This window comes from Aspergillus novofumigatus (genome assembly GCF_002847465.1).
Source record: "Aspergillus novofumigatus IBT 16806 chromosome Unknown P174scaffold_2, whole genome shotgun sequence".
NCBI classification, from domain to species: domain Eukaryota; kingdom Fungi; phylum Ascomycota; class Eurotiomycetes; order Eurotiales; family Aspergillaceae; genus Aspergillus; species Aspergillus novofumigatus.
Genome location: NW_020194275.1, coordinates 3,348,024 through 3,371,497, shown reverse-complemented (window position 1 = coordinate 3,371,497; position 23,474 = coordinate 3,348,024). Strand labels below are relative to the sequence as shown.

Here is a 23,474-nt window from a genome sequence, read left to right as displayed (position 1 = left end):
TATTTTTCTTTACTTAATCATTCTTAAAACTTTCATTTTCTCGATAGATCCTTCCTTCTTTGGTTGTTCCAGCGCTTTCCTTATTTGTTTCATTCGTTGCGCGCCAATTGCTCCTTCCTCGAGATTGCCCGCTATGGCGACCGTGTCGAGCGCCGTGTCGGACCTGCCTCTGGAGCAGCTCACCCTCTACCAGGCCTCCGATCCCTATCTGTCTTCGATCTTCGTCTTCTACGGTCCCGTTACAACCGCAAATGCCACAGTGAGCAGTTCGCGCATTCAGGCGCATATCTTGACCCCCGCCGGCTTTCAGAGCTATTCTCGGATCACCGTCTCCCCCGCTGCCCCGTTATATGCGGCCGTCAACCACCTCCCCCGCGAGAGACAAGGCGACGAGGTTTGTCGTGGTCTTGCTGTCAGCATGTTGAAATACTTTGCCGAGTTGTCCGAACCGGCCAAGGAGTGCTTGGAAACAATGGCTCGTGCGGGGAAGCCTGGTGGAAAGATTCCCAAGTTGTTTGACGAGATGCATGCCGCGGATCTTGCGAATCGGATGACCAAGATAGAACAATCGTTTGACCTTATACGCGACATTCGCGGTGCCTTTCAGGAGCGCAAAGTTCCGTGGGTGGATATTGATGTAGTGTTCCCTGCGGGAACCATACAGCCCCCTCAAAGGCCGGAGGATGACGGTATCGACCAAGCTTTGGAGATAGAGGACAACCCTGATCTACAATATGGTCAATATTCTGGTCTCATCCGAGCACTCGGAGCGCCGATGTTCCTACCGACATCAAGACTGAAACGAGCGCCCTCCCAACCGACCAATCTCAGCAAATCTAGGCTCTTCACCAGAAGTCAGAAGGAGTCTCTGCGTCTGACTATGTGCGAGCTTGTTGACACGGAAGAGCGGTATGTGAGCAAGTTGTACAATCTTGTGCGCGAGGTAGCCGAAGAATTCCGATTGAAGGCCCAAGGTAGAGGAGCGTCCAGCACCAGTCCAGACGAAGCCTCTCTGGCCGCCCTTTTCCCTCCCTGTCTCAATGAGATACTCGACGTCAACCTGGGGTTTTTGGAAGTGATCCGCAATGTCCTGGAGGAAACGGAAAGGGATGCGATCGCCGATATTGGAGACGACACCGAGCTTCCGTCGTCCATGTCGCATAGGACGCCGTCAAGGGAAGGAAAGGATCCGATTGGGGCTGTCGCATTTGCGAATGCGCTTGTCGAATGGTTTCCGCAGTTCTCACAACCCTACGCGGACTATATGCGAGCTCACACAGGCTTTACACAGACACTCAACTCATTTATGAGGGATAAGAACTCGAGCTTCTCCAAGAGAGTTGTTGAGGCCGGAGAGCAACGACTGCGTTCGTTGCTGATGGAGCCTGTTCAGCGCCTGCCTCGCTACAGCCTTCTGATTGACACCATGACCAGCAGTCTTCCCCTGATCCACCCCGCCGTCAGGCCCCTCCTGAAGGCTCGTGATATCATCAAGGATATATGCTCACTCGACGATCCCTCGTCCACGAATCACGACCAGAGCTTCCGACGATTAAAAGAGCTGGTGGATGGTTGGCCGGCAACAATACTGCCGGTCGGCCGCTTGATCACAGCCGTCGACTTCAACGAGTTATCACCTCCATACCACATCGATCCTTCATCTCCGAACCAAAATCCGGGCATCATGTTGATTTACAAGAACTGCCTTGTTCTCCTAGCGAAAGCGCTAGGAAGCAGAACAACTGCACGCGGTTTACTTGCAGATCTCGATGGCGCCGCCTCAGGACCCGGTGGCCTCTCTGCCCTGCAAAGCTCAGGTGAGATCAAGGTTGCGCAAGTATACGACCTGCAAACCGTACGCTCAATGCAGTCGACGTGCGGGAGAATACTCTTCCTCGCTCCTACCTCGGCCAAAGCAAGACCAAATCAGAATACCACAGTGGACCTGTTTGCTTTGGAATTAACTGGGATGTATGAGGGGCGGGCGAGTCGGCTTATCGAAGAAGTGGTAAAGGCGAAGATTGAAGGCAGGTTTTCTGAGAGCGAGCGGGAGACCGGTAAATGGACCCTGAGGAGCCCCACGGGGACCGTCGGGAACATAGGCATTCTGGCCTGTGTTCTCGAAGAAGAAACGGACAATGTCTTGGGTCGGAGCGGCTTGTCCAAGATTCGAATTGTCTTTGACACTCCGAGGGCGATATCCAGCAAGGCATTGAACACTTCAGATTTGGAGGTGGTCATCTCGGTTTCCTCTGCAAGTGAGGACCAATATCGTGTCGACATAGACTCCATTGTCGGGGTTGCCTCCTCGGATATTGTTACAGTGGATAGCTTTGTTCCTGTGCTTTCCAAACGCCGTAAGTTCTCGTCCTCTATCAAACAGATGGCCTGTAGCGTTGACGGAGTACAGTCTTGAATGTCCTTCTGCCTCTGCATGGTCCTCGAAACCGGACGATGACGGAGTCTATAATCCACTCGAATTTTGATATTCTTCGCTACCTCGCTGGTCATCTCATCACTCAATTCAAGGCGCCTCGCGGATTTCGTCCTCCTTCGCCCACCAAGCTCCTCTCCAGTCTCCTAGGTGGGGGACAGTCGAAAGACGCCAACGACAGTGGGACTACAGGCTCGAAAGGCCCCAGTTCTGCTACTCTGCTTGGTGAATTCCCGAAAATGCCGCCTCCAAGAGTCAATCTCACTCGATCCAATACACTACCCTCGATGTTCCCTGGAAAGGAAGAAACCCCCAGCAAAATTTCCGTGGTTGGTACAGCTCCTTCCAAGGGACCAGATAGTCCGTTCAGTTTGTTGGAACAAACATTTACGGCCTACGCCCTTGCACTTCAGTCTCGCAGCGGCAATATTGTCGGACGAAGTCTGCGTGGAAGGGAGAATGTCGACAGGTCGTCAGTCAATGAGTTGTACAATGTACTTTTGGAAGACCCCGGGAAGATCCAAGCTGCAGCTGAAGTGCCTGTTGACACATTATTTGTCGCGTTCGAAACGTTTATGGCAAATGCATGGAAGGAACACATGGGCCCGGTGATAGAATCCGGTGCTTTGAAACTCATTCAGAGCCAATTTGATACCATGTTCCCTCGCGACTTTGAGGAATATTTTCGCAAATTTCTCACGGAGATCAGTCCGCAGAACCGGCGTGCGCTGGCGTCCCTGGTGCGGTTGCTGGCCGACTTGCTCGATGCGTCTGGGAACGACGGCGATCGAGGTGCCCTGACTGCGGCCTTCGCCGAAATTCTGACAATGGAAGGGGACCCCATGCAGCACATATCTCTTCTAGACCGACTTGTGGACGATTTTGACAATCTCTTCGACGAGTATATCCCCAGCGGCGCATCACTGGATGGGATCTTAAGCAGCGATCAAACTAAACCAAGTGCGCGAGACGCAGGGTCTATTAGCTCAAATGCGTCCTCATTCCGGAAACGTTTTGGCTTCAGCCTGCATCGAGAGAGCTCCAAGAATGAGGGAGAAAGCAAGGTCTCGTCGATTCTGAGGACTCTCAGCAAGAGCAAAAACCCTGGCGACTCGGAACCCGGTACCCCTCGAGGCTCGTTGCTGCGTTCCAAGTCGATCGACGTAGACGCTGGGCTGGCACTGCACTTACGACCTGGCTCGCGCGACCGTCCCAGTGCAGCTTCATCGCAGGAACACCTGCGACGACCAGGTAGCTCTCAAGGGCAGCCCCCATCTCTATCCTCGATCCGCGGTATCTCGACGAACGGAGTAGTCAAGGTTCGGAGAAGGAGAAGGAGCTCTTTATCAGATCTGAGGCCCGGGACGGCATCAACGGACACGTCTGCTGTATCGCCTCGCCAGGATCCGCGGCCTGCCACTCCTGTATCGTCAACCAATCGTTCCGAAACCGAATTGGCGACCCCTACTACACAGCCCAGACCGCAGACAAGTCATGGCACAGATTCTACGAACAGAAGCACGTCGCCCACCAAAGGCAACTCCCCTTCTCGATTGACCTCGCCAAGCCGACGATCACCGACTCGTCCAGTTACCCCAAGCCGCAAAGAGAACATTGACCCAACTTTGAGTCGAACGGACCGACCTCCACGAAAGAAAAGTGACCTTGCTGTTTCTCCCACTCAAGAGCAAAAGAGAAGATTGCGGGCACTCAGCATACCATCATCACGAACTGTTGGGCTCAAGGAACGCCCAGTGCTGGTTAACGCATCTGACCCCAGACGCCTGCAAACTTTGATCTCTTCACAAAGAACCCCGAAGCTGCGCATGCAGAGCCCCCAAAAGGTATGGTTCCCCGACTTCCGTCTGCTGCCAGGCCGCCTATAATTCCGTCTCTCTATTCCATCATTTCCCTGAGAGCATTTTCGCCTAACATATCTACAGCTTCGAGATCGTCTCCAAAGCGAGAAGAGGCTACAACATTCTGCACAATTGGGGCTCAAGGAGGAATTGACTTTGATTGGCCAGGAGCTGCAAGCTTTGAACGTCGCAGCGCCGCAACAATTGAAGAATGCCGAACAGAATCCTGGGTCGGTAGACGCACCATCTCTGTCGGCAGCTGGTGATTCAGCTCTTCTCAATCATATTGGCAATCTAGAGTCGAAGTTTGAAGTGCTTTCGCAAGAGCTGAATAGCCGCACTGCTGCAATCGAGAGAGATCTGGAATCGTCTCTGGTTGTTAGTGAGAAGCGAGCAAAGAAATTAGATGAGCTGTACCGTGAGGCTAGCGCGGAGAATGAGGCGCTGTATGATCGTTTCAATCTGGAGCTGGGAAAAATTGTGCGAGATGTCCGATCTGGAAGCGTCGAAGAGGCCCTCCGGACACAATTGTCCGAGGCATTGGAGGAGATTGGAAGGCTCAAGAAGGAGAACTTTAGGTTGAAACGGGAAGTTGGCGGACTACGGGCACAGCAAGCAGCCGTGGCTTTGTTAAAGGCGAGCGAATGAACGATCGAGACATTTACGAGACATTTTCAATGCCGGCCCAAGGTGCCTCGTGGCTGGCCACTTCCCCAGGCTTTGGCGTCGAGCTATCTTTCCTTCTTCTACTCGGCACAAAACTATTTCTTTGCAATGGACATGATCTCATGCATCTGAGCGGAAAGCAATCATTCTCAGTTCGTATTTTCTCTTTTGGATCACCATTTCTCTACGCATGGCGTCAAGGCAACCTCGTTGAAATGAGCCCAGGCGCCGTGCCAGCTCCGGAGAATATCATGTTTTTTTTTTTGTTTTTTTTATTGGGGGACTCCACCTCGATCCTGTCTATGATTCCGTCTTCTTGTATCACACGTGTCTCGTCAGACTCACAGGGCTTTCTTTTTCCGGTGGGCCGCCATGTTTATGCATTGCTTGCACTAGGGCAGGTCCGCCCTGCTTCGGCAACCATTGTTAACTCAGTCGCACGGAGAATATCCCATCTAATATGCTTAATGTAGCCTTCCGTGGTTTCCCCTCACTCATTCTCCTGACTAGGTAACGCTACCTTAAACGAGAGTCTATGTATGTGTATAGTCCAGATAGCGCAAGATTTCATAACCAACCCATCAATCTGAGAGGATCCTGATCGATCATCTTGTACATCCATTGCCAACATACGGTCCAAGGCATTGCACTTTGAAGTAGACTTTGCGCTTGAGAAGCGGAAAGTAACCTGCAAGATAGCGTGGGAAGCGCCAGCGGCACTTGATCTGCATTGCCACCAGAGCCCTTTTGAGCAACTAGCACAGGAAGGGTGAAGCGAGCTTGCCCCGGAGCTTCGAGTGCCAGGCGCTTCAGCAGCGCTGCCAGAGCCGGATGCTGATGCTTCTTCCCACGGCCCTGTCCATCAGCCATGCCCCGAATGGCCTGCAAATCGGACTGCCGCAGCGGCCGCACTACCAGCGACAACCCCTCCGCGTCATAGCACCGACGGACCTCATCGAGCTCGGACTGCGTGTAGTGCGCATGCATGTCGGGGTCTAGTCCCCCCTTGTCCGGGACTACGGCGGCCCGCACCCAGTACCGATTATCCCATAGTTTCCAGGGCGAGTAGATGCCCTCTGATTCCGGGCCGGGGAGTTCGAGGGTTAGTGAGGGGGCTCGGTTGCGCATGTATGGTTGGCGGGTGAGGAGCCATGTATTCTCATTTTCAGTATGGTTGGGGTTGAGGTTGAGGTGGACGTGGACGTGGGTTGGAGAGGGTGGAACATGATGCCGCCCAGTGTGAAGGGGAGGCGGGTCTTTGGTGATGACGAGGATGAGGAGGGGAATACTTCTGCGGTGAACTTCTCGAAGCTAGGTAGGGGAAAGTGGTTGTGCGGGTGTGGGGAGATGAGTTCTGTGATGCGGCGGAGGGTGAGAGATTGGACCTGGGTTTGGAAGTGAGGGCTGCGGATTAGTTGAGGTTGCGGCTGCGGCTGCGGTTGAGGTTGTGGACTGGGGAATCGGATGCGCATTGTCCCTGTGCTTGGGTTGAAGTTTAGGAGGCGGCAATGCGATAGTAGATCGTTGGAGTGGGCGAGGGTGTCCTCGATTAGAGCGTGGCTTGATTTGATGAGAGAGAGGATTGAAGGGGCTTGTAGGGCGCGCGGCAGGAGTGGCGGGGAAGACGGGGACAGGAGGCTGCGGATGGCGTTCCGCGGGGTGAGGGTTGGATCGAAGTTTGTCGGGTCTGAGACGTAGGGGATGCGGTGTTGATGGCAGGTTGCGAGGAGGGAGGCCTTGGGGAAGGCGAGGAGGGGCCGGCAGAGGAGAATGCCGCCGGTGGCCATGGGGAAGCCTCGCTGCTTGTCCTTGCCCTCGACCTTGTCCTGGACCTGCTGGGCGGTCGTGTTCCCGAAGAGAGCAGAGGGTGCGCCTGCTCTGTCGTCGCGAGGCCGGAGGAACGCCGACGAGCCACTCTCCGAGACGCCGTAGAGACCATGACACTCTGGGATCCGGGCGATGGGCGGGATACCGGCCAGGCCGGCACCTCGGGCGCCGGTACACAGCCTCCAGAGGGTCGTCTCGACATTGTCATCTTGGTGGTGGCCCATGAGGAGGGCGCTGATGCGTCTGTCTCGGCAGGCTATGCCGAGAGCCTGGAACCGCAGACGTCGGGCATGGGTCTCGAACGCGGAAACACTACTACCCTGTGGCCATTCGAGCTCGAGAATTTGTGCTTGCAGGCCTGTGCGGCTGTTAGTCCATGGCTAGTTGGCAGTATCATCGTCTGGCTTACCCATATCACTCAGCCATGTAGCTACAGTTCGGGCTTCCCGGCTGCTCTCCTCCCGGGCTTTGTGGTCGACGACAAAGGCTGTCACGGTCAACCCGTCTACGAGGTTCTGTTCTTGTAGTTGCTTGCAGAGGAAGGCCAGAGCCATAGAGTCTGCGCCGCCGCTGACGGCCAAACCTGTCAGACAATTAGAATACGACGGTGGCCGTGATTGCTCAGCGAGGATGCAAACAAACTGACATACCTAGGTTACGAGGGAGATGGCGATTGGCCTGTCGTCCGCCCCATGAGAGGCGCGATTCGCACCATGCTCGCTGGAAATACTCGAAGAACTGGGAAGCTGTGATTGCTTTGTGAGAAAGTTGTCTGGAAAGACATGATGCAGCCATTTATCATTCTGGCTAAACTTAAGGACGATGTGTGTTGTTTGATGTTGATGTTGATGGGAAAGGTGGATGACGGAGAGAGAAAGTATTGGTGGTTCTTGGCGTCGGCGGACGATATATATTTGGTCGCTTTGTGAGCGCTGAAGACCTCTACGCTTAAACTTATCAGGGATCACATCAATTCACTAAGTTCTTGCAAATCGCTAATCTCATTGATCGAGTACATGGTGTTCTACACGTCTGGGGCGGGCTATTCCCACAACAAATGCCACAACAGCCCGCCAGAAGGAGGCCACGAAGGTAAAGACGGATCCCAAACTCCGGGTGTGCAATATGGACACAGAGTATTAATAGTATAACAGGGAAGGGTTAAAGAGAAGAAAGTCGGAGCACGGCTCTCGGCCTTAATGCCTCATAAGTTTCGATCCTAAACGGCACGACCAGTCGTAGAGTTCACGAGTTTTGGATAGACACAGAAGCAGATCCAGACGCTGTCTGAGAATGGACGCTGCTGGTCTGAGCACTTTCTCCATCCCCGTTCGCCGTGCCTGCTGTCTCCGACAGATGTGGCGTATTCGTTGCGCCGGCCGACTGACTGCCTTGGTCGCCTTCTCTACCTGACCCGGGCATTGGTATCTCTTTCTTTCCGTTGGCTCTATAGTATAGAACCATATCGCCTGATGATCGCCAGATGTGAGCACGGATGGTTGCCAGAGTCATATTGGGTGGGATGAGCTGGTTCAAGTTAGCAAACGCTACGAGGTTGTCTTGTGTCGACATGTACACACCATCTTCTGGCAGTAGAGCTCCAGATACTCTTCCGGCTTCAGTGCGCCTTCCTGCGGGTCTTCGGAGTATGAAGGGTCAATTCTTTCTGCCACGTAAGCGAGAATCTTCTTCGCACGCAGCATACGGTTCGCATTCAGACGAGAATTGTTGACACCGTTACCGTTAGGAACCGACCTACAGTGGGTATATTGTTAGCAGAGCACAACAGAATCCCCGAAATTGTACATACAGATCTGGCTTGGATACTGGCGGCAGCAGGTCGTCATACGGTTTCAGCATAAAGGCGATTTTGACGGGTTCCTTGACAGGGACTTGGTTCTGCCAAGAGTTAGCCATATTTTCAAAATCCGAATCGCTGAAGAAATCTCACCTTCAAGAGTAGTTCAGCCAGCCACATGGGTATCGACTTCTCAAGCCTGTCAATTTCCTGCCCGATGCTACCAACACTGCCTCTGTAAAGATCCGAGGCCACAGCGGTATCTCCGGATTCCTCCTGAATGAAAACGGCAGTACGAGGCGGGATATCTAGCATTGGCGTCTCGTTATCGGGACTTGGCGTGATGGCTGACACGAGCTCCTGTCCCGGATTCGCCGCGAGGAATTCATCATATTCATGACGAATTCTCTCGATGAAACCGCATAGATTGCTATCAAAAACTTTCTCTTCTTTGACTGCCGAGGGTTCTTCCGGCTCCTCTGCCTTCTCCTCCTGCACCTGAGGCTTGACCTCTGTGGACGTCCTACCCAGCTTCTTGGGGAATTCCATTCGGAATTTCTTCCCAAAGATTGATCCAGTTCTCTTCCTCTCTTCTTTATCAGGCTCGGCGGGCGATTGAGGCAGAGCGGTTGGAGTAGGATCCCCGGGTGTCGTCGCATCCACCGCATTTGAGCCTTGTTGTCTCGCGGACGAGAAATAATCGGATTTGTCTGACATGGAATTCCTCACTAAGTCAGTATGAGGCGACGCCAGATGATCACCGACATCACCCGGCGAGGTGCCAAAGTGATTGTTGTGAGTGTTGAGCATGGAAGACGTCAGAGAACCTGGAGTGGTGGCAAGATGGATTCCGAAACCAGGCGTCGTAGGACTTCCGAACGATTCATTTCCAGGGCGCATGGGCAGAGAAGATGGATCATAAGGAATCTGTATTCCTAGATTCTTTGCATTCGGTGATGGAATGTCCATCGGTGCGGTGACACTCGACATGGTCTGTCTGGCCAACTCTTCGGCCTTTGCAATGGCCGAGGCACGGTACTGCTCATCTCGCTTGATCTCTTCATCCACAAGGGGAGCAAAAAGCCAACGGAGAACCCATTTTCCAAGATTTACTGTTTAAGGTCAGCCAGATCAGACAAGAGAAAAGAGAAATCGAATACCCGAGGGTCGAGGAAAGGAAAGTCACCCACTTCTTTGGTCTTCCCGGATCTGTGAGTAATCATGGAGGTCGGCCTCGTCCGCGTAGACCTCGGCATCAAAGCAGCGATTGAGCTCCAGGATGACAGATAATCGTCCTGTCCTAATGTCAATCGTGCACCAGTGAGCGATGCTCTCTGTAGTATTGATCTCCGACGCGACATCGTCCATATGGCGCTTGCCGAACGATTGTATTGGTTTGCACTGCAAGGGTCAGAAGAAGCCTTGTCGGGTGGATGGCGAGAGTAATACCTTCAGAAGATCCCAAAGAACGACCTCGCCGGCGGAATCTTGCGTGAGCGTCCGCTTTCTGTCGTTCAGCATGAAATGCTTAATCAAACCATGTTGGCCCTCTATCGTCTCTTCGGGTAACGAATATACTGGTAGATTGAGATCCAGATCATCGTCCAAGTTTGGATCGGGTGAGCGCTGCGGTCCACTCGTCGGCAAGCTCTCAGATGTACCTTCTGGTACTCGTGACTTGGGGAATGTTGATGTGCTTGTCAACAGTAGAATCGACTCATACGGTATCTTTGTCCGCCGACCTTTCTGGGCCAACGACTCCTCAGGTTTGGCGGCATCAGAGCCTGCGGGGCCCCTTGACGAGGGAGACTCAATCTCGGCAGTGGTATCAACATCGTACCAGCGGTTGATACTGGACTTGGGGGTGGCAGTCCAGATGTAGTCACCGGCAGCGACCACATTGACGACGCCGTCGTTTTCTTGCAACGCTGCGACACAAATGCCCTGATCCACATCCGAGCAGTGCCTTGTATCAGTCTTGGCGACCAAGCCAGAACGGTCGCTCGAATAGAAGACCGATAGCTGTGGATGGTTGGAGTAGAGCGACCAGACGCTGTCGTTGTGCATCGTCAATGTGTGCATGCATCTTCCTGCTGTGAGAGACCAGATCTTAATTGTTTGATCTGAAGAGGCAGTCATGATCCTATCTCCGTCGCGAGTGATTAAGATGTCTCGAATGTTGTCTGTATGCCCGACGAACTTGGTGATTGGCTTTCCAGATTTTGGATCCCAAACTCTGACCACGCTCTCCGGGCCACCGCTGGCGAGGACCGACGAGACCGCCCCCAGCGCGTAAACAGAACCCTTGGCCGTGCTCTCGCCTCCGCAAGCATCGATGCTGAGAACCTCGCCGCCACCATTCAGATCCCACAGGTAAAGCTTATGATCGAGTCCTCCCGAGGCCACCCAACTTGAGTGACCTCCGGGTGTCGCAAGCGCCTTGACGTAATCTGCATGTTTGCCAATGGGTGATGGCAGCTCGGTGGATTCCGAATGTGGTCGCCAGAGTCTCACGGTGGTATCGGACGAAGCTGAAACGAGGGCCGAATTATTCTGTGTTAAGACGATGTCGTTGATCCAATGGCTGTGGGCTTGCACTTGATGTCTGAAGGTAGTCGGTCCTGACTTTTGAGCGCCTACAGCTAGAGAGGATTTAGGTGCGGAGAGAGGGAGATTGAGATCCCATGAGCAGATAACTCCATCGCGGCCAGCGGAATACCTTGGAGGACAGCAGTCAGCTATGCAGCGTACAAACAAAAAAACAGCGCGGACCTTCGAAGAAACTATCATATAGGGCAGTAGACAGGGCGTGCTCACAGAATAGAATTGTCTTCATCAACGGTCAAGCTATTTACTCCGAGTCGGTGACCACCCGGCGCATCAGGCAGAGGGAGCACTAAACAGCCGCAGTTAGATAAGCCGTGGGGGTCGGCAATGCGATAGTCATAGGGTAGACAGATAGGATCAGAAAAAGAAAACATACCATAAGTGACCCTCTGATGACTTGGTTTCCGTGCCATGCAGCAGGGAGACAGACCGATGCACTAGATGGATGATGGAAAGGCAAGGAGAAATGCTGCGGAGACGGGGGAGACGATGCAGATTGCGGAGTGGTTGGTTAGTGGTGATCCGCCGGACAGCTCGGGGGACGATCACACAAGGAGTGCAGAGAATGTGGGGTACTAAGTGTTATGCATCTAAGGGCATAGATGATGATATTAACAGTGGCAAAGAAAGAGTGAAGATTAGATTAATGGATAAAATAGCACAAAGGGAGGGATGAGGGAGGAGAAGAGGAGTAAACTAAGACTAGAGAGAAATGAGGAGAGAGAGGAGAGGACACGGGATAACAAAGAAAAGCGTTCTATAACTGGTTGTTAATATGTCTGTGTGTATGTTTTTTAGCCAGTAAGCCAGAATGCTAAGTTTAAGTCTCCATACCAGAGTAGTCTAGATAATAGCCCGATTCCACAATGGCCTCTCATTATGTTCCTAACACATCAGGAACAGATGGATCTATCTATCGCGTAGGTTATGTATGCATCAGCGTTGTTGTTTCACCATATGTTCGAGTCTACCCAGGCTGATGTTTCAGTTTCAGTCTCATCTCGAGTCCTGTGCCGTGTAACACTGTTCAACAGTCAACAGTCAACTGTCATGATGGCTAGAGAGCACAGAGCCACAGTCCCCAACTTGGTATCCACCCTGATATCATCTTGATGGCGCTGTGTAACTCCAAGGTATAACATTTTATCTATAAACAACAACCACCGAGGTAGACATCTCGTTCTACCAATCTTTCTATACAAAGTACCCCCAGATAACATGGACATCCCCATCACCTCCGTCAAACCAATCTTCCACCCATCATCTTCCACCACCCCACTCCCAATTCAAATCCAAATCCAAATCCATCCAAACAACCATCCAAACCCTCCATCTCCAACCTCACCCAGAAGGAGGCTACTACGCCGAAATCGACCGTCACCCGCTCCGCATCCCCAATCCCCACAGCAAAGACCAAAGCGACACCCGCTCCCTCTCCTCAACAATCTACTACCATCTCACCCCCGACTGCCCAACCTGCTTCTTCCACCTAAACCGCAGCCGCACGATTCACAGCCTCCACCGCGGCCGGGCGCGGTACGTCATTATCCACGCGGATTTGGCGACCGACAATGGCACTGCGCCTGTTACTTCGTTCGTGGTCGGTCCGGATCTAGACAAGGGGGAGAGGATGCAGTGGGTTGTGGAGGGGGGAAGTATAAAGCTTGTTATCTGTTGCCGGATGACCCCTCGGAGAGCGGGGAGGGGGACAGCGAGGGGTTGTTGATTACGGAGGTAAGTTGGAGAGTGCGTGTTGATATAGAAGGCAAGAAAGGATATTGACGTGCCAGACCAGACCGTTGTCCCTGGGTTTGAATTCGAGGATCACGAGTTCTTGAGTCCCCAGACGATGGAGAGGCTGCTGCCGGAGGAGCAGTGCCGAGCGCTGAGCTGGATGATAAAGAAGGATGGATGAGATTGATTTGCAATTGCGCCCGTCTACTGTACATACATTGCCATATACACTTCCGGTAGATATATAGATATACATTCTATTGCGATTCCCTCTTCCGCTCAAGGGTATTCCACGCCCACTGGTAACTCCCCAGAAACACCGCACCCCGATCCCAATCCAGGCCACTCGCGGCCCGATCCCGCGCCAGAACGCCCCGAATCCCTCCCCAGAGATCTCCTGCACGACGTCGCGAATGCGCACGCGGGCGCCGCCCTCGCCCCGCCGCGCCAGCATCACCCGCGTCTTAATAACATCCAACGGCGTCGTCAACCCCGCCGCAATCGACCCCGCAACACTGCCAAACATCGCGCTCGTCGACGCAGGAACCTGACTCAACGCGCCCGACTCCGCCGACGGCACCAACACGCGCTTGGCATACGCCTCCTTCATCGACTCCCACATGGTAAACTGCAGCACCGTGAAGGGGATCTCCCGCGCGATCGTGATCCCCGCCCCGCGGTACAGCTCCCGGACGACTTGCCCGTACCCGCGCTTCGCATTCCCCGTCGGGTCCGGGTGCCGCAGCGCCAGGATGTCCTTGAGTGCGAGCAGACTGGATCCACCGAAGAGACCGGCCTGTGCGCGCTGCTTGACCACCTCCGTCGGCACCCGCACGGCGCATGCGGCGATCTCGCCCATCGAGGAGGCGAGCGAGTGTGTGAGGACGATGTGGGAGCGCGGAGCGGCCGCGTCGGAGCCGGAGGGAGGGAGGAGAGAGCGTTTGACGCCGTCGTAGACGATGAAGAAGGATGCAGCGGAGGGGCGGAGCCGAACAGCACGGACGGGAGACCCGCATAGATGCCGCGGATGGTTTGTCTTAGCGACAGGGTGGGCGCTGGTGTGCTCGGAGCATGGCGTCTAGCTTTTTGTAGACGAGTTTTGATTGTGTCGAGGGGATATAGCGAGCAATCGACTGTGAGGCCGGCCACTGCTCCGGACTAGAGGCGCAGGAAAGAGAAGAGGTTAGCACTGCCACCGGAGGAAAGAGTTGACAGATAATATTTAGGAGACAAGGATAGAAAAGACATCAGTCTTACAATCAGGGATCTCGTCCATAGGGAGACCAATGGCCCCGCTTCTGATTGCTGGGCCATGGTAGAAAGGAAGCTGGAGGATGCAGTTCTTGAGTCACGCTCTACCTCAACATGTCGGACCAAAGCGGCGTTTGTGCTGTGTAATTATGCTAACCAATCTATTGAAGGTTATTTTAGGATGCTAATTGAGGGTAATGACTGAAAACGAGTCGTCAAAATGTTGTAATGCTGCAGGAAGTAGAAACCGAGAATGTGAGCGTCAAAATGAAGCTCCAGATTTCGACCATCTCCGATAATCGCCCACTGTGGGAGTCGGCATAAAGTAAAGTCCGCTATCTCCGCCAACTACGTCAATAGCCTGTTTGGAAGATGATCATCACAAACCATTCAATTGAAGAGCTCATGAACAGCCTTCACATTTCTTTTTGATTTATAATATCTACTTAATCACTTTGTCTCTGGGAATGCACAATTAGAGACTGGTAATATAAACAGAATGACAGGATTCCTGGCAAAAACCAGACACACTCTAACAGCCCCTTCACAACCTCAGTTTGACGACGACAATCAAAGAGAATAATGGGAAAAAAAAAAAAAAAAAAAAAAAAACTCTAACGAATAAACATCTATTGCACGAGACGGATGTTGCTCAACAGTCCACCCCAGGAAGAAAAAACCACAACGCCTGGTAAACATAATCACTAAGCCCTCTTTCCAACGCTGAGATCAACAATACAATGATACATAGAACGGATGAGTCTGATGAGGGGGTGAGAAGTGTGATAAGCTCCCGTGGCACAGTCACGTATTCAGAGACGAAGAACGGCGGCAAGGGCAGACACAGGATGTATTAGCTCCACCCGGCACCATAGCGAAGTGTAAGGCATAGAATTTCAGATGAGAGGCCCTTGGCTATCGTAATGGCGGATTAAGTGAATAAAAGGAGGAAAGATGGATGGTGGTAGAGACAGATCGTATCCAAAATTCGGGAGCAATCATTCCACCTGTAAGACCAGAAACATTTTGTAGGGACAAGCGAGACGGAAGGCCTATTTCGCCTTGTTACTGGGCTTGTTGGTGGCTTTGCTCTGGACCGGCTGCGATGGCGAGGGGGTTCCAGGACATGGGTATGGTTGCAAGCTTTAATAAGCTCGCCCGTTACCTCCTGCCGGCAAGCTTGGATGTTTCGAACCCACTCATCGGTCAAAACATCTTCGAGGGTGGCCCGCTCCTTCACGTTCACCTTGAGCATGCGGCCGATGATATATCGGCTTTCGCGCGGCAATATACGTAGGAGCCTCCAAGGACCCTTGATGACCTCCTGACGCTGACTCGATGACTGCGCTGAAGCTGGGAGAGGCGGCGCTTCCTTGCTCGTTGTTCGAGTCGGTTTGCTGAGGTTGCCGCTGACCTTATCTTTAGAACACTCAGGAGGGCGATTCTCGTCACTCGTCGTGGAGGTGGTTGGGGCTTGTTTCCTTTCCGAGTCCGATTGTGCCGAAGGCTCACATGATCCGTTCTTCTCCTCCGCAGGCGGCGCCGGTTTGCTCTCGTTATCAATAGACGACAGGTCTGGAGCTGATTTAATGGCGCGGTGACGCTTCGGATCAGCGTCCGGGACAGGAGTTCCGGGAGTTGGCGTCGAGACAAAGAGCCTATAGGAGTTATCGCTGACGCGGGGTTGCTTCCATGGAAATCGGCGCAGTGTCATGCAGCAGAAGATGATAGCCAATGACCATATATCGGTGGGACGCGGGTCATACTTCTTTTCGTCGTACACCTCGGGTGCCAAGTAGGGATCTGATCCAACAATACCTGTAGCACAAAACAAGTTAGCTACTCTGGTCCAAGTAAGAGATCCGCGTTGGAATAACCCACCAGAAGCAGGAACAATGTCATTCTCAAAGGGATATCGGAAGACAACCGCACTGCCGAAATCGATGAGTTTCATGATGCCGTGCTCATTGACCACCACGTTATCCAACTTCAAATCCCGATGTGCCAGTCCCATGCCGTGCAGGTAGGCCACACCACTGAGGATTTGCTTGAAACAGCATGCGATTTCGTCCTTGGACATTTTCCCGGTCATGACGATCGCAAACAAGTCATAGGGCGCGTATTCCATAACCTCGTACCAGTGATCTCCCTCTTGAATGATATCGAGTGTCTCGATGATGTTGCCGTGGTGCAGTGTTGACCCAATACAGAACTCGGCTGTCACCTTCTTGGAATATTCCTTCATCGTCTCCCAGGAATGACGGTCTCGGAATTGTTTCACGGCGAAAGTCACTCCATCACTGTTGCGCTTCAATAACCGAACAGAACCGCCGGCTCCGGAGCCCAGAACTTTCCCGAGCTTTCCGTATTTGGTGTTGAGCCCGTGGTCATCGGCGAAAGGAACGTTTTCTGAGGGCGTGCTCTTCCCAGAAGAGCGGCTCGACCGCTTCGGGATAGAAGAGGGAGAATCGCCTCGCTTATGTTTGTGGTGACCCATTTTGAAGAATCGCTTGAGCTCCGCCATGTGGCCATGGTGGTGTTTGCTTTCACCACTGTTACTCTGTCGTAGATCTTTCTTGCTGCCGAAGATACCGCTCCGCTTGTCGCTAGATTTCAAATCGCCAGCACTGGAGGAGCGGGGGTTCCGGGACGACCGAACGTTGGCGTGGTGTGGCTTCGGCGTTTGGAGTCACGGCCTCCAAAGATGAACCTTTGATCGATTTGGGCAAGGTTCTTAGCCTGAGGTGGTCGCTTGCTGCGGGCATACGGGTCGTTCGGCTCTCCCACAGGTGTAATGGCGCCCGGCGGGGTATAGTCTCGTGGTGTCATTGGCGGGCTCTCCTCCTGCGAGCTCGGTTCAGCCCCGGGACCGAGAAAGAATTGTGCCCGATGCTTGGGCCCGTTCAAGGGATGAGATGACGTTTTCGAAACATCGATCTGCTTGGACAGTTGGTCGGTGGAAGAGGGCCGAGACGAGGGCGCGCTCTGCGGTACCCCCTTTTTCTCAGCCACTATTGGAGGCGATGTTTGCGGAGTCATGGCTGCAGCAGCGGTTCTATTCGTGACATTGGTGTTAGGAGGAACGCCTTGATGTGTGGCCTCACGCGAATTAGTAGCTGCAGGTGTAAGAGGAGGCGATTGCATCGGAGAAGCACGGGGAGACGGCAACGAGGAGCCATTAGGTTCCCGGGCGCTGCGATCGCTTGACTCTCGAGACGCGACCTGTGAAGTGACGCAGTGTTAGTCTATATCGACTGCTAGGCTTTGTAGAGTGATACAATAATATCGAAAGCCAACATTGACCGATCGCATGCCACATACCCTTGACGAAGGAAGAGAAACAGGATCGTAAGAAAAGTTTCGCAATCGAGTCTCCTGCAACTGAGAGCTTTGGAGGCTCTCTGCTAGTCTTTGTAAATCATCGTTCTCCTTTGGAGGCACCGCGGATTCTTGTTCGGGTGATCGAGGAGCGTTTGAAGAGTCGGGCGGCTCGATTTCTTCGGTGATGGTGGAAAACCGAACCTGACCCGGTTGTGTCTTGGCCATATATTCACTGTTGGACGAACCCGTAGCCTGGCCAGCTGCCATAGGGGTGTGCTCCTGACCTGACTGAGATGCTAATATTGAAGTTGACTGCGTTAGAGAATGAGTTGCAGGCGAAAAGGTAGAGCATTGCTTACTGGGACCCATGTTTTTGGCTGTACCGGCAAACTCGGTCGCTCCAGACGTCATACGGACTCGTCAAAACCACGCTGTGGAACGCATGCCCCTCCGCAGTTGCGACCTGTTGGTTTAAACTTTGAAATGACAAATCCTTGTCGTTCAGATCGTAATTCCTGCTGCGACTGTACACTGTACCTGCGGGGTCAACCTGCACAGGACGTAGAGGACTAGATAACGTGGGAATTGTAAGGAGTGAGCGCGGGGAGGTAAATCTCGTATGGAAGACGGAGCAAAACTTTTGGCGAAGACCGATTGTTACTCAACCGTCCCAGTTGGAGCCTAATGGGATGGAGTCAATTATTAATCACCACTGCTCTGAATTAAAAGAAAGAAGATGAAGAATCGAACAAGTTTGGGAAGAAAGGTGACGATGAGATTGAAAGTAGTAGGACTGGGTAGAAGATAAGACGACAAAGGATTAAGATAGGAAGATCCACAAGTCGTAGTTGCTGGGTAGAATAGAAATGTCTACCTTGGACGAATAAACGCTGAAATGGAGAATGGGGAATGGAGAACGAAGAGAGGGAGAAGAGTAAGAACGGGTTTGGATAGAGAGTTTGGAGCCACTTTCAAGAGTCCGTCGACTCTGGGCTTGGACGGCGGCGGCAATAGCGGCGACGGAACAACAGAGAAAGGTGGGCTGGACTCTGCGCCTGGACATTACTACGACTATGTTTGTATGTACTCCATATTATTCTTACTATGAAAAGACAAGACATCAACGATTATTTTAATAAAGACTAATATGCTAGTTTAGCTGTCACATATCTAGATGGTGACTTGGGACTCGGCGAAGAAAATATCATCATATTACAGCTTTGTTTGGCCCAAGCACCGGGAGACAGTACGCTCATATGCGGATATCCCCCCTTCCCTCAGAATACTGTCATAGCTGGCAGAGCAAATAGTTGATCGATCTTTTCCTCGTGCTAAGTACAGGTCTTGCAACGAAGAGAATCGTTACTAAGGTAACAATACTCGGAATATTGTGGACAAGTATGCTCAACCTACCGTACGGAGTAGGAAGTCTGCTCAACTTGTATGACGCAGCAGATATTCATTCTCTACTCTATACACCTGGCACCTTTTAAGATATTAAAGAATACTCCGTGGAGACACCAACTTCACCACACACAGGCCTACATGTTCGAGGTCAGCTGCCCCCATCTGCAGCCGGGTCCAAGAACCCCAAGGACAAGAACCAGTCCGTTCATCAGCTAGGGGAATCTGACGGATGCCGTCTATCCGTGCAGCCAACCACCCAGACCACCCACGATTGGAAGCCAAGTGCCATACTGTGTGAGGACGAGTTCGGGCCAATCCCGCACTGGCGGGGACCGGGATGGCTGCTTTCTACCCCGCTAGATTTTTCTGGATTGTGTTTGGCGTTGAATCAATGATTCACTAGATAAGGATCGTGCATGCAGCGGCTAATTCGAAGGATTGAAGACAGGCAAAGGCAAGGTACAGGTACCTTTGTACAAGGTACCTAAGTACCTGGTTCGGACGGTAATCTCCCTGCCAACTGCATGCTGATCTCATGTCGTTAGTTACAATATAAGTTCGAGTATCTCAGCCAGGTAACCATCTCTCATTTCTTTCCACGTCTGATTTGGAGATTCTCTCCAGACTAGGACTTGTATACTGGAGTGCCCAAGGTAGGTTACGTACAACAAACCTGCATGGTTAGATACCCCAGCAATCCATTTGCAGCTCCAACATGGTAACCACAGATATTGGTGGGGTAAGTGACATGGCCAGAAAACTAGTCCCGATTCGGATGCCAAGACTCTTACTATGACACTACTGAATCCGGTTAGCATGGAGATCATCAATGATGATGCAAAGAGGTAGAGTAATTCACTCCGTAGTGGATAATCATTGTTCTGGCTTTCACTTTCAAGACTGCTATTCTTGGGGAGTCGTCTGACAAGAGTGGAGAGCTGGAAAGTATGACTTGAATGAACTGGAGCTATTGAAAACGGTTCAACTCATGTTTCTTAGAGGAAGAGCATTCACTATTCAAAATTGTCTCAATGCAGCCGAATGCACATGGCGGCAATTCGTCAGCAATTGTCTGGAAATTCCAGAACAATGCAGGTATGAGGGGCAAAGAATGCTGGGGTAGAGAAACTTCCGGTTTGGGAATTGGGAAATGACTTGTAGTCGTACTCACCGACTTCGGAACTTGATAGTTGACAAGAGCAAATTACAACTCTCGTTTACTTTCTACTGGGGATCTGCTCGTAAGGTAGCATCGTCCACCATGTCTTCTTTCTTATTCTCTTCCTATTCGAAATCTGCCAAGACAACAGTTGTTGAGGGATTGCGTGGATTTGCATAGTTTCATTCTCGCCAAGCGAATTCAGGGAGGACGATGTGCAACACTTGGACACTATTGATGATTACATCTATGATCTGTTGGCTAGATACCTAGGCAAATAAACTACGAGTCTCATCTGGTCGGCAACACCTGACTAGCAGTTGTCCTTGAGCATCCCCGTCGATTTCTTCCACAACTGTCTCCTGCTATTGCCACTTGGAGCTGGTGATCTTCACCCAAGCATGAGGGAATGCCATGAACTACCTCGTCAGAACGCGATGGTCCAAAAGTGATATCCTTCTCACACCGCTTATAAGCTTGTCAGAATATCGAAAGCTCAAGGCAAAGGCAGAGCAACGTAACCTCACGAGGTAAGACTCTGTCAATTTGACCGCGATCAATGCTTCTCAGCAACGGGTCTTCAAGTTCCACAACTCAATTTATTCAGTGCGTGCAAATGCTGTGGGTATTTGGCGACGCTCTATATCGCATGCAAATCCTATAATGTACACATTGTAAAAGCCCAACCTAAACAACGCCGGTGTCGTAATCCAAAACAGCATGGCTGCAGTCGCACGAATCGCAAAAGTATACACTGAGATGAACAGTCCTGTCTTCTAGGTGCTTCTTCAAGGCACGACCTGAATGCCAATCGATTTTGCCTGCGCCATGATACTCTTGCACAGTCCCTGCAAACTCAACCCCGATAATCTCGTCTCGGACTGCTTGATCTTGGCGATTTCGTACACATGCTTCAGGGACACTTTGCCGATGGTCTCATGGCCAGGTTTCATGGCTCCGCGGATGCGGTTCTTGCGGGGCTCCACGTTCGCAGCCTGCAGGAGGAGATATGTCGTCGTTGGGGTTCGAAGGTCGAAGGTGAATGATCGGTCAGGGCGAACTGTGACTCGTGCGGGAATTGGGACTCCGGTGTTGATGTGCGCGGTTCTGGCATTGAACTCCTATACGGGCGCGCGGCGGTTTAGTAAGACGATCAAAATTCATCCTTTTCATCCAGATCCGCCTTAATGCCGAAGAAGGACGTGAAGAGAGGAGCGTACCTTGCAGAAATCCATACTCTTGACACCCTTGCTACCCAGGGCTGGACCGACTGGGGGACTGGGACTGGCCTGTCCAGCGCCGACAATGAGCTTGACAATCTGATCTTTAGCCAATGCCTTCTTCGCCATTGTGAGATATGTCCGCAAAGAGACGAAATTATAGTATGTCTGTATACAAAAAATGAAGTGATCCGCCAACTATTTGCGGCCGAGTTTTGTTCGGGTTCGGATAAGTCCCAGGGCCGGAGTTTCTTACCGCTCTGGGTCATCTTCCGACCGGCCGCAGAGACGGTAAAAAAGAGCATTCTTGGACTGCTCAAATGGCTCAAGTTGATCGAGGTGGGACGCCATGGCGATGATGTCGTTGAAATATCATGATCGTAGGAGAGTCCTACCTTAGCAAATTGTCGTCATAGTCTATAGTGCTTTGTAGTTATCACCATTAGCATCAATATCACCTCTGCAATCTCTCACAAGCCAATACAGCTGCTGTAGTTCAGCCGATCGACGCCATTAGTGCCCCGCGCGCTACTATTGATTTCGCTCTCCCTTCATCCCTCCCTCACACCTAACTTACAATCATCATCTCTATCTGTCCATCATGAACTGGCTCAAGTCTACGTATGCTATCTCTCCGGTCTTGTTCGTTTCTTCTGTATAATATCGACCATACTGATTGACCATGCTATATGTAGCCTCGCAAGTGTTGCGGGCACTCAGGAGCCCATCTACGGCCCGAGGCCATTCAGTCTGTCGCCCAACAAGCTCAACAGACCCCTTATACCGAGTTGACCAAGGACGACCTGCGGTGGCGCGCCTATCAATATACCAATGTTGAAACTGAGACCTTTTATGTGATGGCCGACAATGGCACCCTGGTCATGGTGCAGGTCATCTACTCCAACATCGCGTGAGTGGAAATGTTCCGGTTCTTGCAATCCTCGGGCCTCATTTTGCGCCTGTCGGCACTGCAATGGGACCATGTTATCATAGCTGGCTCAGGACCTGACACTCGTGTAGAGGAATCCACACTACTGCGCAATTCAACTCAAAGATCTTTAACCTCAAAGGCGATCAACCCCACATCTGGCACTCCGACCCCCTGTACAACTACATGTTCGATGAGAACATGCTGTCCTTCGGAGCCGACAATCTCGCCTTGACGCTGAACGAGGAGGGAACTGCATACACCATCAAGTCCGCCGTCAACGAGGACAGCCTGGTGAATCTGACCTTCACCCGCGCCGCCCCCGGTTTTGTCGTAGGAAAGGACGGCACATCTTACTTCGGGACTGATCCCGCGAACCCCTGGGGCTCCATGATGCATGCCTTCTGGCCTCGGTGCCGTGTTGAGGGTACAATTACGACGAAGGAGAAGACCTATGACCTCACCGGTCGGGGAATGTTCATTCATGCCATCCAGGGCATGAAGCCCCATCACGCTGGTGAGTTCCTTTCACCTTGTGGTATAAACGTGAATGAGTATACTGAGCCGGGAAATAGCTGCACGATGGAACTTTGTCAACTTCCAGACCCCGTCGTACTCTGCCGTCATGATGGAGTACACCACACCGCCCTCGTACGGCTCGACGGTCGTCAATGTCGGTGGAATCGTCAAGGATGACGAGATTATCTATGCCGGTGCAACGAACTCGGCTACCCACACCGCGTCGGCCCATGACGCGGATAGCGACTGGTCTGCTCCAACTTCCATCAAGTGGGTCTGGGAGGGCAAGTCGAAGGACGAGAAGGATGTCCACGCAGAGCTCGATGGGCCCCTTGGTGACCGGCTGGACCGCGTCGATGTCATGGCTGAAGTACCAGGCTTCGTCAAAACCATCGCAGGAAGTGTTGCTGGGACGCGGCCGTACATATTCCAGGTGAGTTTTCTTACAATCAGCCTGCGGGTTGTCAGGCTAACAATCTTCCAGTATTCTCCCCAAGAGAAACTGTCTCTGAAGCTCAAGATCGGCGACGAGGAGTTCTCAGAGGAGGGTTCTATGTTCTCTGAGGCTACGTTCATCTCGTGAATGACTCTACGTACATATATCACACCTGACAGGAACTTGTCTGTGGCGTTTTGAGTATTATTTTGCCCATTCTCGTTGATAATCATAAATCGCGCAACCTGCGTGACCCTAATTACTCATATAAAGAATTCTTTTAATGCTATTCATACTTGCCAAATCTC

The 23,474-nt window shown here is 52.1% G+C and overlaps 9 protein-coding genes across 9 annotated transcripts; 4 read left to right on the top strand and 5 right to left on the bottom strand.

The window, feature by feature from the left end:
• Positions 1-133: 133 nt before the first annotated feature.
• P174DRAFT_458122 (putative Rho guanyl nucleotide exchange factor) lies at positions 134-4,941 on the top strand (the record flags this gene model as incomplete). Its single annotated transcript, XM_024829621.1, has 3 exons — positions 134-2,357; positions 2,411-4,278; positions 4,378-4,941. 3 exons carry the CDS (start codon positions 134-136, stop codon positions 4,939-4,941), a joined length of 4,656 nt encoding a protein of 1,551 aa, XP_024686066.1.
• Positions 4,942-5,526: 585 nt separating this feature from the next.
• On the bottom strand, positions 5,527-7,611 carry P174DRAFT_449086 (tRNA lysidine(34) synthetase; the record flags this gene model as incomplete). The annotated part of the gene is made up of 4 exons (XM_024828806.1): positions 7,437-7,611; positions 7,196-7,369; positions 6,345-7,144; positions 5,527-6,270 (listed from the first exon to the last, which is right to left on the bottom strand). The coding sequence occupies exons 1-4, from the start codon at positions 7,579-7,581 to the stop codon at positions 5,527-5,529; spliced, it is 1,863 nt and encodes a 620-aa protein (XP_024686065.1). The 5' UTR covers positions 7,582-7,611.
• Positions 7,612-7,753: 142 nt separating this feature from the next.
• P174DRAFT_385376 (WD repeat protein) lies at positions 7,754-11,862 on the bottom strand. Its single transcript, XM_024823253.1, has 8 exons — positions 11,568-11,862; positions 11,402-11,480; positions 10,034-11,303; positions 9,775-9,985; positions 8,738-9,696; positions 8,597-8,685; positions 8,367-8,541; positions 7,754-8,313 (listed from the first exon to the last, which is right to left on the bottom strand). The coding sequence occupies exons 1-8, from the start codon at positions 11,602-11,604 to the stop codon at positions 8,032-8,034; spliced, it is 3,102 nt and encodes a 1,033-aa protein (XP_024686064.1). The 5' UTR covers positions 11,605-11,862; the 3' UTR covers positions 7,754-8,031.
• Positions 11,863-12,248: 386 nt separating this feature from the next.
• On the top strand, positions 12,249-13,166 carry P174DRAFT_439242 (uncharacterized protein). The gene is made up of 2 exons (XM_024826749.1): positions 12,249-12,925; positions 12,987-13,166. The coding sequence occupies exons 1-2, from the start codon at positions 12,410-12,412 to the stop codon at positions 13,104-13,106; spliced, it is 636 nt and encodes a 211-aa protein (XP_024686063.1). The 5' UTR covers positions 12,249-12,409; the 3' UTR covers positions 13,107-13,166.
• P174DRAFT_439241 (putative mitochondrial carrier protein (Pet8)) lies at positions 13,137-14,421 on the bottom strand. Its single transcript, XM_024826748.1, has 4 exons — positions 14,183-14,421; positions 13,925-14,083; positions 13,251-13,775; positions 13,137-13,224 (listed from the first exon to the last, which is right to left on the bottom strand). Exons 1-4 carry the CDS (start codon positions 14,237-14,239, stop codon positions 13,183-13,185), a joined length of 783 nt encoding a protein of 260 aa, XP_024686062.1. The 5' UTR covers positions 14,240-14,421; the 3' UTR covers positions 13,137-13,182.
• Positions 14,422-15,107: 686 nt separating this feature from the next.
• On the bottom strand, positions 15,108-18,560 carry P174DRAFT_428902 (putative protein kinase; the record flags this gene model as incomplete). The annotated part of the gene is given in 5 exon segments (XM_024825541.1): positions 15,108-16,803; positions 16,887-17,398; positions 17,498-17,895; positions 17,915-18,047; positions 18,372-18,560. 5 exon segments carry the CDS (start codon positions 18,558-18,560, stop codon positions 15,108-15,110), a joined length of 2,928 nt encoding a protein of 975 aa, XP_024686061.1.
• Positions 18,561-19,619: 1,059 nt separating this feature from the next.
• Positions 19,620-20,243, top strand: P174DRAFT_428901 (uncharacterized protein; the record flags this gene model as incomplete). The annotated part of the gene is made up of 4 exons (XM_024825540.1): positions 19,620-19,643; positions 19,771-19,849; positions 19,904-19,999; positions 20,095-20,243. 4 exons carry the CDS (start codon positions 19,620-19,622, stop codon positions 20,241-20,243), a joined length of 348 nt encoding a protein of 115 aa, XP_024686060.1.
• A 401-nt stretch (positions 20,244-20,644) lies between these two features.
• P174DRAFT_385374 (mitochondrial 54S ribosomal protein uL11m) lies at positions 20,645-21,482 on the bottom strand. The gene is made up of 2 exons (XM_024823252.1): positions 21,284-21,482; positions 20,645-21,184 (listed from the first exon to the last, which is right to left on the bottom strand). Exons 1-2 carry the CDS (start codon positions 21,410-21,412, stop codon positions 20,852-20,854), a joined length of 462 nt encoding a protein of 153 aa, XP_024686059.1. The 5' UTR covers positions 21,413-21,482; the 3' UTR covers positions 20,645-20,851.
• Positions 21,483-21,731: 249 nt separating this feature from the next.
• Positions 21,732-23,474, top strand: P174DRAFT_439239 (survival factor 1 family protein). The gene is made up of 5 exons (XM_024826747.1): positions 21,732-21,920; positions 21,988-22,193; positions 22,304-22,728; positions 22,787-23,163; positions 23,215-23,474. The coding sequence occupies exons 1-5, from the start codon at positions 21,885-21,887 to the stop codon at positions 23,311-23,313; spliced, it is 1,143 nt and encodes a 380-aa protein (XP_024686058.1). The 5' UTR covers positions 21,732-21,884; the 3' UTR covers positions 23,314-23,474.